The 17,322-nt window shown below is 43.8% G+C and overlaps 1 protein-coding gene across 6 annotated transcripts in view; it reads left to right on the top strand.

Moving 5' to 3' along the window:
• The window catches only part of rgs3a (regulator of G protein signaling 3a), a 97,779-nt gene that overhangs the window by 74,207 nt on the left and 6,250 nt on the right, over nucleotides 1-17,322 (top strand). For 5 of the 6 annotated variants that reach the window (XM_062558999.1, XM_037483806.2, XM_037483807.2 and 2 more), the window contains one exon: nucleotides 11,234-11,304. In XM_062558999.1, the coding sequence (XP_062414983.1) occupies nucleotides 11,234-11,304 (71 nt within the window). Of the gene's footprint in view, nucleotides 1-11,233; nucleotides 11,305-14,782; nucleotides 14,939-17,322 lie in introns of those variants that run through there. The other variant, XM_037483811.2, reaches the window with a different exon arrangement.

The following is a 17,322-nucleotide window of genomic DNA, read 5'->3' as shown; positions in this document are numbered from 1 at the left end:
CAAGTAGCTGAGCTTCACGTCTAGACTCCCATCCGTCGCCCAAGGCCTCACTCCCGAAGCGAGTGTCCTTTGGAATATGAGAATTCCTCCACACTTGTTTACTTCAGGACTGCCGTGCGCCCCCTCACGTGCACCTAGGGCTAATAATACTTTGTTCTGCCCGGTTATGATGTGTGGAATCAGCATGTATTCTTTGGCCTTCTAATGTTTGACCGTCTATAAGGGGTCTCCGCGGTTCAAATCCATGAGAGTATGTCCAGGTAAATACTAAATGGGCAACGTGTAAATATTTACTGAGCAAACTGAACCAGCTTCCAGGACAGTCAACAGAGGTTCCAGTCCGCCCAAGGATACTCGGACAGAAACGCAAAGGAACTGTCTGTGGTGCTTTACGTCGCAGTTCACAATAAAATGACCATGTTTACCCCTTCATACGTATTTGTGTCGGTCTGTCTGTCTGTCTGCTCATCCATCTGTTTGTAGACATGACTAAGACATATTACACAGCCACACATAACCAAACAGTCCTCTAGAACCATCTTCCCGTTGCCCCCCTCAACCCTCTCTCTCTCTCTTTACTACCTTCGTCTCAAACAGTCCTCAAACATTAAGATACAGGAAGTGAATGCACCTTTACATCACCACGCATAGGTATTGTGAATGAAATCAAATAGATTGACCCTGTGGTCAAATTTGCCTTACTTAGTTAGTGTTGCTATGCTTTCAAATGAGCTTTCAACACAGAGCCCAGTAACAGCAGGCTTCTCATTTCTCACCGACAACGACGTATTGTCTCGCGTGTCAACGGGCGCCGGTAGATTCGATCAACTGTAGCGGGAAAACTCCGCGTGAAGCCTACATTTAAATGTTTCTGATCAAAAAGACACGGAAATTAGGGAGCAACGCTATTCTTATGTAGATGGGGTAGAGCCCTGGCATTTTAGCAGTTTAATTAATAAAAATGTGATTACGTTGTGTATGCTCTAATACAACACATGGGTAAGATTTGGGATTTATTCTTTTACTTTTTCAAGAGATGAGGCTTTTTAGGATGATGACCTACTTGGGATGAGGAATGGTTGGAGTTACACATGAATATCAGGACAGAGCAGCTTAGCCTAAACACTGACATAGTAGCATCCACGACCACACACACTGTGCTCCAGATCCTTCTAATATAATCAGTTAAATCATTTAGTTAGCTTATAATATTCTCCTCGGCTTTGGAAACGGTGAAAGCTCACTGCTCACGTTGGAGCAGATAAATACATTCAATCTACTCCTTTTACCTTGTGTTTTCTGAAATGAAGAAGCTAGAAAAGTATTGTTCTTAGTATTCAAAACTTAGGCCCAGTTATAGTTTCAATGTTCAGGGGAGGTTGTTGTTTTTTTTCCCGTTAGCATCCTGTTTGCTCAACAGGCACATTTACAGCAATGTATCGTCTGACACACTGAGACAAGAACGTCACATTTGCTCGGTATATGATGAGGCCTATAGATAGGGTAGATAGCTGATGATGTTTTTAAAATAGACACAAAGACTGCATCCAAAAACAAATAGAATCCCGTATTCTCCTTCTGAAGAGAACCGTAGTTTAATTAAAAGGCTTTTTAAATGCAAAAGTGCTGACATGCGTGTTATTTTCATACGGAAATGAAATCAGTTGGTTTCAGCAAACTTACAAACTCCAACATGAGAGTTCAAAGCCTCCCACACAAATAAATGCCGGGCAAGCTCTCACATGGCCAAACAACTCAGCCTGATTACCTGCGTTCTTTCTGTGCACTACTCAGGGCTGAGATAGCATTCCTTTTCCTTGTCTGAGAATATATATATATATATATATATATATGAGCTACACTGCACTCACTGAGTGTGAAGGAGTGTGTGGGAACCTGCTGCTTCAATCCATTAGCTCTGACATTCCTGTGATACGAGGAGAGCGCGGGATGCGATAGCTGCCCCTCTGATTCCCAAACACCCTGCGGGTTTCCGGTCCCCGCCCAGCGCTCTGCGGCTCTGTCCTGACGGACGGAGCATGACTCCAACGGAGATGTCGAATGCAGTGACTGAAAGGCGCATCGCCGCGCAACAGAGGGTTACAACGCGTATCCAATTTAGCGCGGATAGCGCGGCGGTTACTATCAGTAAATCCCATGTCCTCGCTGACCCTTCAAGTGGCCCGCGCTGCCCAGGGCTCCAGCATGTGACTCGATGGCCTGATTCCACGGCACGTATTGGGTTCAGTGGTGGTGGTTTACACGTTCACCTGAACGGGGGATCGAACCTTCTGATCCTGCTACTGAGGGACCGCCTCGGTGCCCTCCAATGTGCACAGCTGGCAGACTTTGGAAGCTGTCAATGGTACAACAAAGCCTCTCTGCTGAAGTTCTGCTAATCCAGGAGAGGATCCAGAAGGCCCCTCGCTTCCTAGCTACGAGTCGCCTGTGTCTCAACGCAGGAGTTTACAGCGGCCGTTGCCATAGCAGTATTTTTGGCTGATTTGGGAGTCGGTTACATAAATTGACACGCACGCATGCACACACTTCAGAATCTTTCCATTGCAAGTGTTCAAAGATCTCGAGTGTGACTTGTAACAACAGATGATGTGCTTTGACCTCGCTGAAATAGATCAACACAGCCGTAGGCAGGCGATGTTTGACGCTGAGAGGGAGGCGAGGCCTCCGGGTTCTAAAGACCCAGGCTCAATTCAGTTCACAGGTAACCCATGCAGACGTTTCACGTTCACACCTGTGAAAGCTTTGCCCCAAATCCACGCTATCTTTTATCAGCACTTGATGAAAGATTCTTGAGGAATCCTGAGATCAGCGTTTTGCAGTCGCCTCCAGTACCCGAAGTCAGCAACTGTACTTCTGAATGATCTTCCGCTACCTATTTATAAAGCGTTTTTTTGCTAATTATTCAGCGTGAGAAGACAACATTTTATCCGAGTCCCGGTGTGTTCTGTCTCCAGAGTAAAAATGGTACATACAGTCAGATAACGAGGACGCAGTGTACTCCGTGCCAGTCATGTGCTCCACATCAGCCCGCAACCATTGGCTAGGTTTTTGAATTTTAGACTCACAGGAAGGGAACAGGGTCAAGGGAACAGTCAGCCTCGGAGGTGGAGACAGGGACTGTAGTTCACTCCTTGATGTTGGAATAAGGTGTGTGTCACACCTTAGTTGATCCTTAAATGTAGTTGAACCTTAAATGTACATCCCCGTAGGGATGTTGCTGCTAGCTGTTTCCTGCTGGGATTGAAACAAATTGGGGCTGTGTTCCACGAAACTGCAATTCATCGCCATCAACCATAAACCACCTTCAGTCCCCCAGCAACAGTCTCTATTTGTCTCGTTTTGCCTGTCTTTTGAATAATTCATCACAATTAATGGAATGAATAGCAGGAGCAGATTAAAATGTTGGCTTGAATACTATTAAAAAACGAATCGAATTAGGTTTTCAGGCTCTACTAAGTTATCTTCAAAAATGTGTTATTTGAGACAGTGGGAACTTCTGTCGTGCTTTTGTTTGGGACATTTCGTTCATTAAACAAGTGATAATTCCCTGGCTCTGCTCTGTTTTTGTCTGAGGCTGAAAATGATAATCCGCCAAAACATTTAGACTTTTAGAGGTTGTAGTTAAGTCCTGTTTTATTTTTTTACTAGACACACATTCAAAGTAGAAGGCCTTGACGAGCACTAAAGCAATCTGTAATTATTTTCTTTTTTATGCATCAGTTTGATTTTAGATGAAATTTTTCTGCATGAAAAGGAATGATTCTTTTTTTTGTTTGCACTATAAAACCAATCCAATGAGCCTTGTAGCTTCACACAAAATGTCCAAGTAAAAGCCTCTTCAATCTCACCAGTCACAAAAACAGAGGCCAACGGTAGAGTCAAATATTTCATGACTGCCATGTGGAGTCTACTTCAACTACAAAGGTGAAACACAACCTTGACACAAGCCCCCCCCCGCTGGGAGCAGTCCTCCCTTCCCTCCCAAATGCCACAGATCTCCTCCTCACACTCCTCCAGTAGTCTTGATTTGCCTGTGAATACAATTCCTGTGACTCATAATTGAGCTAAAGTGGAACGCTTTACCATTTCCCCTTTCCTTTCCCCAGCAGAGTTGTCGGAACGGACTGAATGGGAGTGGAATTTGTGGAGGGATTTGCAACCGGTCGCATGATGCAACATCAAGACAGTGTGACCATGTGATGGACGTCACTCGCATAAAAATGTTCAAAAGCAGAACTGCAATTAAGCATTAGGCGTATGCATCTCTGGTGATGCGGCATATTCCACAGTGACACACCCCCACCCTCGCAATGTGAAAATAAGGATGAAATGTTATGATACATACATATTATGAAGTCATTAACCAATGACATATTGTAAAGAGTTAACCCCAATTTCTGTGCTTGTGGCTGAAAACAGTGACATACACGTTGTATGTCACTTCATTACATGTCCCCTCCAACTTGATCCCTCTAGTTATGGTTTATTTTAATAGTATAAATGTGAGCGTAGTGACTACAATGACTAAACAAGGATGTTTATAACCGTATAAACCATAAACAATTAAACTAACCATGCTCATCATATGTTTTTTTTTACATTTGTTTGCTCTCATTAGTGAGATAGATGACTATGTTCGTGGCATGTGTCACTGACATTTTCCCAGTCTATTGCATCATCTTTGCTAACAATAAAAGCATCGTCTTTGCTAATCGCCTTTCTGCCAAAAACAAAACCTCAGAGTCTGGCTGCAACATAACGCTCGCTTTGGTCAAAAAGCATAACTATCATTAAGATATAACTCGTGCAGCCAGCGTAGCATAAAAAGAAAATGTATGTTCGTGCGGGCTGCAGCCAATTGGGATTGTGCACAACTACTAACTTTGGAAAGGATTGTAATTTTGAGCGGAGAGGTCATCCGCTAGTCAGAAAATCCCAATAAAACTTTAGCGGAACCACAACCAGATCCAGCATTGAGTGACCGGACAGCTTTTCACCTGACAGCTTTCCTCGGGGTGGATCCGAATGTGAGGTCTGCGCGGGCATTGTTCATCGACATCCGGGGAAGTAGGAAGTGCTCATGCAGGAAGCAGCCATCTCCTGAGCGGTGCTGAATAACAGGAGGCAGAGGAGAGGCAGGTTGAGGCACATGCACACACGTACCCTCTTTACCCGTGTGTGGTAAAACACACACACACACACTCTCTTGCAGACAATGCACCATTGTATCTGCTTTCATTCTGTACTTTGACTAAGAATGAGTCAGTATCCTGTCATTCAGGGTCATTGAGTTTATTTTCAGATATGACTATATGAGTATTGTGTTTTTTTCTCTACTTGTGTTTGTGTATTTTGTGTTGTGAGCTGCCATCCAATAACAATAGCTCACACCCGCTCGGCTGCAACCTCAGGTTTATTTCACGCCATGAAACAATACTCCCTTCCGATATGATCGGAAACAATGAAAATCCAAACATGGCATTGAGGCGGTTATGTAATTGCACATCAGAGATTATCATAGAGGCAAAACACATCGGATGTTTTCTCAAGGCTTTCCGCACTGAGCACATGTACTGAGAAAAAACTCTGAATGAATTCACTTTGCTAACCTTTATCATGGCCTCACTGAAACAGACATCAATATATGGATTTAGATTGCTAGATAATCTTAACCCCCCCCCCCGTTTAGCTTTTGTTTTATGTGATCTTTGCCCCAATGTCTCATTGTTGAAACATCAGTTTGGACCTTTATAAAATCTTGTCTATGTCTTGTATGTATGTTCTGGCTCTTATAAAGGCTGCATTGTTCCTCCGATGCCCTTCAAAGAGAGAACCCAGTGGCCCGTTTCTGTCTCTTTTTCATTATTTTCGTTCAGTTTGCAGGCCAAACGCAGAAACTAATCAAGAGCAAGAGGTGGCCAAGATTCCCCTCAAAAATGTCAGCTGTGTCCAGTTATCTGCTTGCTTCACAGACAATGGTTATGCAAATAGATGGCGATCTCCAACATAGAAATAGCTGGCAGGATTATAACTTTTTAAGGGAATTAAACTAAAGAATGCGACAGAGGAACCGGAATAACACTACATTATTGGCCCGATAAAGTCCCTCCTTTTGGGAACCATGTGTTTTTTTGACTTTGGGATCACATTCCCTCTAAATAGAAGTGAATTATACTCATTTCGAAAGTTTTTTTTGATGAATTTCATCTTATTGTATATTTAGCAGATGCTCCAGCTCTTTCATCGCTCCCTTCTCATGGATACAATGTCGCCACAACCTAAAATTGTAAATTTATGAATGCATAATCAAAACGTGATGATGCTTTTTTACTATGCCAGGAGGGTTTTCGGTGTTTTTAGGTGCTATAAATTCAGAAAGAGTTGTGTTCAAGATGGTCACAGTGGTATTCTCTTGCTGTTGTATTGAGTGTACATGCAAAAACCCTTTAACACAGTTTTGCAAAAGTTGCATTTTTCGGCCAAATTCATTGCACCAAATGTCACCTGACAAGGGGAGAACAGCCCATGGAATGATCATACAAGCTCTTACGCAACTGTGTCACGAGAATTGGGGTAATGGGGACATTTTTTCTTTTTGTGCCCGATTTCATCCTCTGGGAAGCATAGAACACCTAAAACTGATTCACACTTCTTTTTATTTTAGCTGCTCTATAAAACAATCTGCTCTATTGGATGCTGGGCCTAACAAGGTGCTAACATGAGCCTCGTGCTCACACACCACACGGCGAGTGATAGCTGACTGTGACTCACATCTCATCCCGTGCCAAATGAATGTTGCGTAATTACTGATTTTGAGATTATTGAAGATGAAGAAGTTGGGTGATGGTGAAAAGAATACAGGAATCAAATGATTTATTCAATTACAGAAAAGCACATTCTGTCCCACATTGACTGCGTACCATGTAGCGGATGCATCCAGTGAATTGAAATGTGTCATTAGGGTTTGAAATGTCACATGAAGGCAAGGCAATTTATTTCTAAAGCACATTTAAACAACAAGACAAATCATAGTGCTTCACATAAAAACATTAAAAACATCCAAACATAAAGCAAGGGGATCTACAAACAGTTTCCGAAAATTGATTGAAACGTAAAAGCAAAACCGTCATCAAAAGGATAAAAAAGACGTTGAAAGATCAAAAATAGAATTCAATTTTCAGTGTAATTTAAGAAGGTCTTCAAGAATTCCGAATTAGTCAATTTAAGGCAGCAGCTAACAGAAAAGTCGTCGTCATCCCAGTGCATTTTAGTGCTTTCATGTGCTGATAAACATTTGGTTAAGCCTGCTGCGAACCCAAAGTCCTCTTTCTTTAACTGTAGGAAGTACAGACAAACTTACAACCCTGGGCCAACACATGTTTTTCTGCGTTTCCTCACAGATGTAATCCTGACCAAAAAAATAAGTTTTTACTTACATAAGGAGTTCTTTCAATCAATTATTAAATTAGTAATGAATTCATTCCAGGTTATGGCTGTGCAAGCTCCACGTCTTCAACTGCAGAAAAAGACTTTACCCAAATATTTGTTTCAAATGTGGAGCCAATTCAATCATGCAATGTTAACTTAAAATCCAATGTTGTAGTGGTTAAGGCACAACAAACTTTATAGCACGTGTCTTTTTTATTCAGCCATTTTATGTACTGCAACCACTTGCATTCAGAATGATGTCAATTTCAATTAAGATTGAGATGTGCAGACGTTTATCAACATCAGAGCTGCATAGTATAGTTGATGTGAGACTAACGTTCTACCATCTAGCACCAGTCTGAGGTTGAACCAACCAAAATGGGAGATTGTCTGCGGTCCCCATAACATTGTTCAGATGCCAGCGTGTCAATTTTTTTTTTTTAAATAGGAGAAGAATAAGAAGGGGAATGAGAACGAGAATGAAGGGAGAGACCTGAGGGAAGAGTGAAGAAATGCAGCCAGGGTTGAACTGGTGATTAGGAAGTTTAAACACACAAAGGCCAAGAGGAATTTCTCCACCTCTGGGGGTTTAATGTTGTTGGAGGATTCACAGTCCGGGGGTGTGTGTGTGTGTGTGTGTGTCCGTGCAGTGTGCAGAATATTGTTCCTACCATGTGTTTGTTAGTGCAGAGCCCAACTAAAGAATGTACAGTTTGTTGAGACAAAGACGGGGTAGTTGTACTTGTCTTATTGGGAAGCAGCAGCTCAGCGACGTTTCTCAAATTCATCACCCCCCCAAACACACACACTATTCTCCCTCGGCCTCGGCTAAATCGACATGTTACCATATGCATGTACATTTCTTAACTTACCTCAGCATTGCAGGGAACTTGTTTTGTCCGTAATGATTGGCCTCACACGGTCACATGCGCGAGTAGACGGGGGCCGTAGAAATGAAATGAAAAAAGACACTCGCGTGACACGTGACGGCCGGTTTAAACCTTTAATCTGCACAGCTGCCCCCACAGCCTTTAATGGCGTGTCAACATCTGGTATTTGGGTGATGCTGTGTTTTCTTAACTATCTCCAGTGAGCCATGTGGGGAGTCAATATAAATGAGCATACATACGCACTGTACAGCTATTTTTAGAAAAGGCTCAGACTGTGTGTGCGTGTATATGTGTGTGTGTGTGTGTGTGCGTGTGTGTCTTTTTGGTGTGTTGCGGTCCCATGAGGGGGATACAAAAAGAAACGTAGAAACCTGAGAATACGCCTGAAGACTTTGCTCTGAGAAATACTATAAACTGATGGACATGAACCGGATCTGAGACACTGTTGTTTATCCCACTGGGAGTAAGATTTGTTTTAATTAGATAGGTCGTGAGTCTAGCCCTGTTACAGGCTGTCCTTCAGTGTTAGGCAGGTAGCGATGATGTGTGTGTGTGTGCGTGTGTGTGTGTGGATCTCATCCAGCTGGAGCGTAGCATCCTGGTGGGAATCAGCATCCGTTCCTTAAATGCAGGCAACTAGTCGAGCAAAGACTGACCCGACGATCCCCTCCTGATGTCCAGTGGCCTCGGCGTAATTTGTTCTCCTGATACCTCCGGTAATAATAATAATCCTGTCCTGGGGTCTGCATCAGGACACATGTCTCAGGAGAGGGCAAAGTCTGGGCCCTTTTCCAATTGTTCTTTGCGGTTTCAGGGTAAAATGTCCTTACTGATGGCTCCTTAGGGGCCGGCAGCCTTTTATTACTGATTCAATTTGTATGTCTCCCATGACCCTTAATGACTCAACCCCTGCTCATGCAAGCTTATATGACCTGTGGTTCTAGATGTTTTTGGAAGAGGGATGTGGTTACTTTTATTTATATCAAATATAACTGATTTTATAATAAATTTGACATTTGATTTCATTTGAAGAGATCAAGAACCAGGCTATCCTAGAGAGGGACTAACTTGATACGAATAGAGACTCATAGCAAACCTACACATGCACTGTACAGAAGAGTTTAACAGGTCTCAGCATTCATCACACAGCAGCTCTAACAACCTATCGTTGCTGCTCTCAGCTTGTACTTATTTTCACACAGCTCCTACACAACAAACCCATGACAGTCAACTGTGACTTCTGTCAGAAAGCGCAGTGAACATCTGCATACATCGTATCAATAATCAATGTCATGTGCATTCAATGTATAGTAACTCTGTTATGGTTCTAACTGATCGTAAAGGCCTGAGAAGCAAGTTTGGTAATTTGGGCTAGAAAAAATGAACTGAATTGAATTGGTTCCTATAGGGACCTTATCTGATTCTTATTTTGAAGAAGGAGTGATGTGAAGGAAGGATGAGAGATGTAATCCTGTGATGAGCACGCAAATCCATTCCCTGGGAATTATTTCCATTCACAAGGAATTAGAAGGAACCACTGAATCTCTCAATAAGGATGCTACAATCAGCAATCGCAAAGACATTGTCAACGACCACTTACACTTGTGAGTCACCCACATCAGTCCTGAAACAGGGTCTAATTAACAACCCTGACGTGAGGGGTTTCAATGCCTTGCTGCTGATTGAAACCTGCCATGAATAAATCAACGATTAGCATAGCTTAGCATTGATACTTGAACTAGTACTAGTTGGTGTTGTCCTCAGCAAGACAGCAAATATTCGTATTTCTTTCAAGGGGCTACTACCCAAAATATTATCTTTTGACTCCCCCACTGAAAAATGTAAAGGTGACAGTAAAATGGTTTCAGCTTCCTCACTGAGGGAGAACAACAGCTGTGGTTAGCATGAAGTCAAGCTGATGGCAATGGTAAAAAAAAAAAAAGAGTTTGACAAATATGCAGAAAGTACATGGGACCTTTGGGGTTTGAACGATTTTTAGATATTCTTGGAATCCATTTTAACCTAATTCCAGCTGTCTCAATTTGGAAGCGTTACAGTCGACTATAAAACCTGCAGGAGGGGTCAGGGGGGAGTGTTTTGTGATAGAGTGTCACTCTAACCTCAAAACAAAACCTTGTAGAAGTGAAGGACAGCCAAAAGATGTCCTCAATTTCCCTAAATGTCCTCTCTGTGAATGTGGAAACTTTACCAACTGTGGTCAGTATCTAGCACAGATTAAACAGGGTGTTCCTGTAATACAATGGCTCATTATTTAGAGCCACACACACACACACACACATGCATACAATGGAGCAGCCTCAGGCCGTCAGATTAGGGGAGTTTGACCCTTTCCCCACCCTGCAGCTACTTCCTTTTTTACTCTTATCCAATCAAAACGAGGCTGGCAGTGAGTGTAATGTGAAACCGGGGGTCTTGGCTCAACACTTCACAACTAGGGGCACAGTTGGAGGCCAGCAGAAACAACAACCGTAGCCTTTTCACACTCTCTCCCTCTCACAGATTTACCAGACTCTGTTAGACTCTGTTTACAAACCACATCAGCTGCACACACACACAGTCAGTCTTATTCAGCAGGACGCACACCTCTGAGAGCTTTGCCTTGTGGGAGTTACTCTCCGGACCGCTGCTATGGATTAATACCTTTCTGGCCGGCTGGCTCTGTGAGTGTGTGTGTGTGTGTGTGTTATGAACTGGACTAGACTCGGTCGAGCCTAACGGGGCCCACTGAGGACTCACTAAGCTCGCAGCCAACATAGCGGACCATTGGCCGTGGGAGCTAGCTCAAGGCTACAGCATCTCCATGAGGCTACAGGGGCCTCTCTCTGTGTGAAGGGTGGATGATGCAGTGTGTGCTCTCCTTCATCTTCCCCCAGCTGAGCTCCGGATCCCCCTGTAGCTGTGAGGTCAGCCCCGACGGAACAAAGAAGAAAAGATCCAAGAACCTGTAAGTACACAAATGAAGCCGTTTTTTTGTGTGTTTCCTGTGTGTGTGTGTGTGTTACTTTCTTTTCACCGTCTGCTCATTTGGGAAAGCTGTTGTAAAAAAAAAAAGGGGCATGTTTTATTTCACCAATACTTTGCCTTTTATGTTTTGGGAAGACAAGATAATGTATTATTTACATATGGGAGGAGGAGGAATGAGAGTGAGTGATAAGCAGCACAATAGATCAATCTGTCGTCCTGACAACTACAAACGCATTCACCACTGCTGCTTTCAATGCTCAGTCATGAACCTTTCATTTTCATGCTAATCATCAACATGTGTATCCAGCAACTCGGGACACATTTCACACCTGATTTAACAGCCATCATTTTGAAAAGGGTGTATTTTACCATTGTCCAGGCTAATGATGAATGTTAATGGACTGCCTTCAACATCTGGACTTACTATGACCGCTGTTGTACGGGTGTGATCACATTAGTGAACTGAGGATGTCAGTTCATATCCCAGCCGCGATAGCTACACTCAAAACCTTGCCGTTTCCCCTCTATATTGGCTAATGATCTACATATATCAATGTGTGGCACATAATGGCGGTATGTGTGACACCGCGAGTTCACAGACCTGCAAATGAAGACACATCTTTTAGGCATAATGATTTATTTTAGCCTGTGAAAGGTTATCACTCAACGACGATCACCATCACCTCCATCAAACGGCAAGTTGCGTTTGTGCTGCCCGACGACTGCGGCGCCATATGTGCGCGCGTCTCACGTGGCGAGAGGTGCGCTTTTGCGCTGGGAGCGCTCCTCCTCCCGGGTGTGTGTCGACGCCTCGCTGATTCGTCAGCTGTTCAGCGGGGCCTTGTTCACGCGAGAGATGAAAGCGCATTTCACGCCGTGAGAGAGGCTGTCCTCGGGCCCGGCCGGGGCCCCGTTCCTCTGCGCACACGCTGTGTTTTTGTGTGGTGTTGAGTTTAGCCAGTAGATTAAGTGATTAAGATTCCACAGCCCTTTTTCCTGAGTCCACAGTGTTTTTTGCGCGTCTGTCAGCTGCTGCCAACAGCTCCAGCACGGCTTCATTTGCATTAAAAACACGGACGTGTACCCGCGAAACAGCTTTGACATTTCGCGCGGACAGAGGTTGTTTTACTTTTTTTCTTTTTAATTTACTAGTTTGACTTGAAATAAATTGAAATTGAAATAGATCCCAACAAGGAATCTTTTTATTGTATTGAGCTTGAGTCGTGATACACAGAACAACAATCGAGGTGGTATTTCCTCTGTGTAATATGTACCTGACGATTTGACTCATGACATCAAATAGCAACTCAGCTTGACAGCATGTGTTGACATAGGTCATAGGTCAGGGTTAGCAAACAGGGTTTTGCTGTCCAGCAGTAGGAAAACAAACCATGATTCATGGTGTTGGCTCATCTTATATTACATTTCACATCCCTCTGTGTCTGCAGTGGATACTGATTTGTTTAAAAAAAAAATCAGAACCGTTCTCCGAAAACCTGCATTTTCCGAACAACTTATTGTTCTTAAAGTTCCTTCATGTTATTGATTGCGACCCTTTGAGATAATCATTGGTTAATATCAAAAAGGATGTCTCAAATATTTCAGAGCGCATGACATGTTTACCCACTTGTCTTCATTCTGCATTCTCTCATGAAGATTCTTTCATCTTGCAGTATTTTACCCATTTACTACCATCTTTCATAATGCCACACTGTAAACCTACCTCTGAGGGGGGAGGGGGGGGGGGGGGCAATGCTCTACTGAATAATATTAAGCCAAACCAATAAACACACCCTCAATGCAATATCTTTCTGTGTAACTCCAAGGAATCCAAACTAAATATTTTTCTGCTACTCATAGACATTTCAGACTTTCTACATAACCAAGCGTGAAGGAAATTATTTTTGATATGTAGCATAGAAACAAGCCGATGCAGCCAGTATATAGAAGCTAGGGGCTGTACCAGAAATGACCCAATCATACCAATCAAGGTATTTCCACTCCTGCCGTGTCCATTATGCGGTTTGTTTTGGATTGTTTCCTTCTCACACTTTATGAAGTGGTCACGTTGGGCAGTTAGTGGTAACATGGCTGTAAACAAACTTCTTCTTCTTCCCCTAATAACCATCATCAGCATTTCTGAGAGGAAGTTTGATCAAAACTTGTCCCGAAACACAATTAAAATACCGCTTATAGAATAGAATAGCGTTATTCACTTAAAGGTGGAAGTTAAATGTCAGAGAACATAACTCGTGTCCTCTTTGAGACGTCCTCCCCCGCACCAACCAAGCACCGTGCCTCTCATGCGTCATTAACAATGACAAAGACGCCAGTCTGGTCCCTGCTCTCCTGCTCTACTTCTTTCTCCCTGCACTCTCCCTACTTTTCCACATTTTCTCATTTCCTTCACTCTTTTCTTCTCGCCTTGCTGCTCATTTGACTTCCTCTGGGTTCAAGCACAGCTGTTTTCCTGAAATTGTCCGCTTTATCATCACCTTTTGTTTTTACTCCGTCCAGGTGTTCTGCTTCCCCGAGCAATGCCTCCCTGCAAAATTCTCTTTCTTTCCATCTGGTAGTTACTAGTAGCAATAAAGCTATAAACACATGAAGAAAGTGCATGAGAGTAACGTGCAGAAACATAAGAAGTTGACGGATTTCTTTAAGTTTACAGGGATACCAATAGTTCACTGAATAATACTGGTATAGAATTTAGTCATGAAGGCAGGAAACACAGATTGAGATTCAAGTACTGAATCAAAGACTTCCTGTCATTGGATAATCTCATCACCTAATAAAGAAATACCAGGAAAAAGCAACTGGACCTTGAGCTGTGGACTTCACATGGATGTTTACGTTGCTCACTACTAGTCAGTCAAACTGATCACGTTGGATGACGATGAACTCTAAATAGTGGTCCAGTTTCCCTTGACTTAAGTTGGAGGCATAATTCAACTGGCAATCAACTGGAATATGCTCCTTAAATCCATAATCAAGCTTCAGATTCCTGCCACTGTTCTGCAATGTTTAACATATTTATTGTACGATAAAGAAATATAGTACTTTCAAATTGTGCTCCAGCCATTTAGCACTGCACATTGTTTTTTTTGCTTGTGAAAAAGGATTTACCACATTACCCACAATGCAACTTTACCGCAAATTGACGGGCGCTCAACCGCTGCTCCTCATCTGGGACAGATGAAGAGATCATTTCAGTAGTCGAGTCACTTTTCTTTGCCAGAAAGACAAATGTCATCTCCACTTACTAACCCATAAAACTGAAAGACAAAACATCCAGGCCCCCGTGGAAGGAATCTGTCCTCTCTAAACACTGCGTGGTGATTGGTCGAGCCCATGGTCCGCCTTCCCCAGACCCCCCCCCCCCCCCACCCCCTCCCCAAACCCCCCCCCCCCCCAGACTATATAAAGCTCCAGCATATCCTCTCAGAGGTTAGAGGAATGTGATTGTCAAACAAACCCCTTCGGGCCCCGAGCACCGGTCCTCCTGACCCACGCTTACATGCAGTCTAATTCCTACACACAACAAGTGAACCTGCGTACAGGCCGGCACCCATGTTTCACACTATGGTTGATTTCTCAGAGAAGTACCTGGAAAGGTAAGAGCGAGGCAGTGGATGTGTGTGTGTGTGTGTGTGTTTGTGTGCCTCCGCTGCACTATAATTGCATTGAATCGGAAGGCAGGTGAGGGGGCTGCCCCATAGGAATCAATGCTGGTAGGAAGCTATGTGACCTCTTGGTGGATCTCATCTGACGGTCGCAGTGAGGGTGAAGGTAACCCCGCGAGGCTGAAGCGCTATTTTGGTGGGAAGCGGCTCTAAGTTCTAATTTGAGGCTGCCCCTTTTTTCTTATTATACGCAGCCTGGATTTCAGGAATAGGATTGCTCATGTGGTCTGTGTGGGTAGGAAGGTGAGTTAGCGCAGAAATAGAGCTCCTTTTTTTGGGTCTCGATTGAGTGAGACTGTGAATGAGGGAACATTCACCGATTGAATCGAGGACAATTCTCTTTTTTTTCTTCTCAATGTTCTGTCATGCTGTCAAGGGGCACCTTGCGCTTTTTGAGCCGTCACATCTCGGGACTCTCCTATGTCTATGGAGAAAGTACAGCCGTTTGTGTGTTCACAAACACACACTGACACAACCCTTGACCCGCTGTGCTCGCACGGACTCAGGTACACAAACGGTGCATAGTGCTGTTTGTGTGGCCCGTCCACTATTCCCTCCCCAGGCACGCAAGCCTTCTGTAAATAGAAAAATGCCTGAGGGCATGAAAACACCGTCTCGTCACCTGCATTTCAGGTCGCTCTTTTGAACTCGTTGGTGCCGGGGCTTTGCAAAGGGCGGACTTCTCCCATTGTGTGCAGCTAAGCCTCGCGCGGCAGACGCAACAAAAGTGGGGTGAGGGTGGAGCAGTGGGTTTGGACTCTGCCTGCATGGGACATCAAGGTCCGCGGCATGTCTGTCTGTCTGTCTGTCTGTCTGTCTGCGGCTCTCGACCATGTGCTCCCGCAGCCTTTCCCCGGGAGTGCGGCCTACTTTTCGGAGCACCAGGAATAGCCGGCGGCGGGCTATTATTGCGTCTAATGTGAGCCAAGCAAAGAGGGAATAAAGAGTGCGGAAGCCTGCGGGATAATTGCGGACCTGTTAGACCTCTGGCTCCTTCACTCGAGCACATGAAGCGCTCTCTCTCAGACCCTCTATGACTCCGAGATCCATCATTGGCAGATGAAGAGCACAGGTGCCCGAGAGCTCAGGGTACAGCGTCTTTGACTCTGCTCTCAAAGTAGACTCAAGTCCAAGTGAAACTGTGGCCTTGTCTGTAACCTGTGGTGGTTTTGAAGAGGGCATCATCACAGTCTAACTTAAGAAGTGGGACTTTCACCACGAGGAACGTTCACGCAACGTGCTATTAGTGTTTCCCTCTTTATTTTTCCCAAGGCAGCTGGTATTTATTGCACATCTCAGCTGTCTACCGCTGGAGGACACGTGCATCACTGGAGGATGCAGACTGTGTCTGCTCCCATCGAGGGAGGGGATTTATGTGGATTCCTCCTCAATATCTTTGAGTTTCTGTTGACTCCCATTGAGCTAATTCATCAATTGATGGATCAGTCTCGCACCTCCTGCAGCTAACGTGCAGAATTACAAAAGAAGAACTGTCTGTGCAGTTTGTGTTTAGCTTAGAAAGAGGCATCTACATAGTGTGTAAAATGGATCGCTTGTTTTTCAAGAATTGTGCTGGATTTGAGTTTCTGAAAATAAACGTGGTATAAATTGAGCTCAAGTGGGAAAGGTTTGTTGTTTGTTGCAATATCCATTGACACCCACATGGTGGCAGGGTAGAAACATACAGTTCTCTTAAAACGTCTCTATGACATCATTGTCGCATCATAGCCACACAGGCTCAGCCTGTAGGAAACCAGACACAATAAAGCGTCTTTTATCGGGCCAACAAATATATCCCGGTCCGTATAAAACGCTTGTCTTCCTCACATGGCACTGGCAAAACAAAAGACTCAGTCAACACATGCAAAGCTCAAGACCTAATTGCCTCGAGTGCAACCTAAAATTAGAACCGGCTAATGAATCCCGCTCGGGTGTTACGAGCTTATTTAACAGCAAGGTAGTTTTTATTTGGTAGTAATGACCTTTAGGCTGGCAAGTGGGAGCTATTCACAGGGATCCATTATTAGAGCTCCCTGTTTTGTTCAGACGAAAGAGAGGTCTGGATTGTGTTTGCTTATGTGAGTTCAATCAATGGATGAGTCATCGCTCCACTAGGGATGCTGTACGGACGTCCTTAGGATTAGATGTGGAATCAATTTTTGATTGTTTAATTCTCTGTTGACATCTCGGCTGCTTCCTTTAGCCTTACTTAAAATTCCTTTTTTTTCTTTGCTTGTGATAAGGAAACAATTTCCCACTAAGCTTTTTCTAGATCCGCACCATTTGTGCGTTTATTGTTATTGGTAATAAATTCA

This window comes from Pungitius pungitius, chromosome 18 (genome assembly GCF_949316345.1).
Source record: "Pungitius pungitius chromosome 18, fPunPun2.1, whole genome shotgun sequence".
Lineage (NCBI taxonomy): Eukaryota > Metazoa > Chordata > Actinopteri > Perciformes > Gasterosteidae > Pungitius > Pungitius pungitius.
Note: the sequence above shows the minus strand (reverse complement) of the source record. Positions and strands in the feature narration are given on the sequence as shown.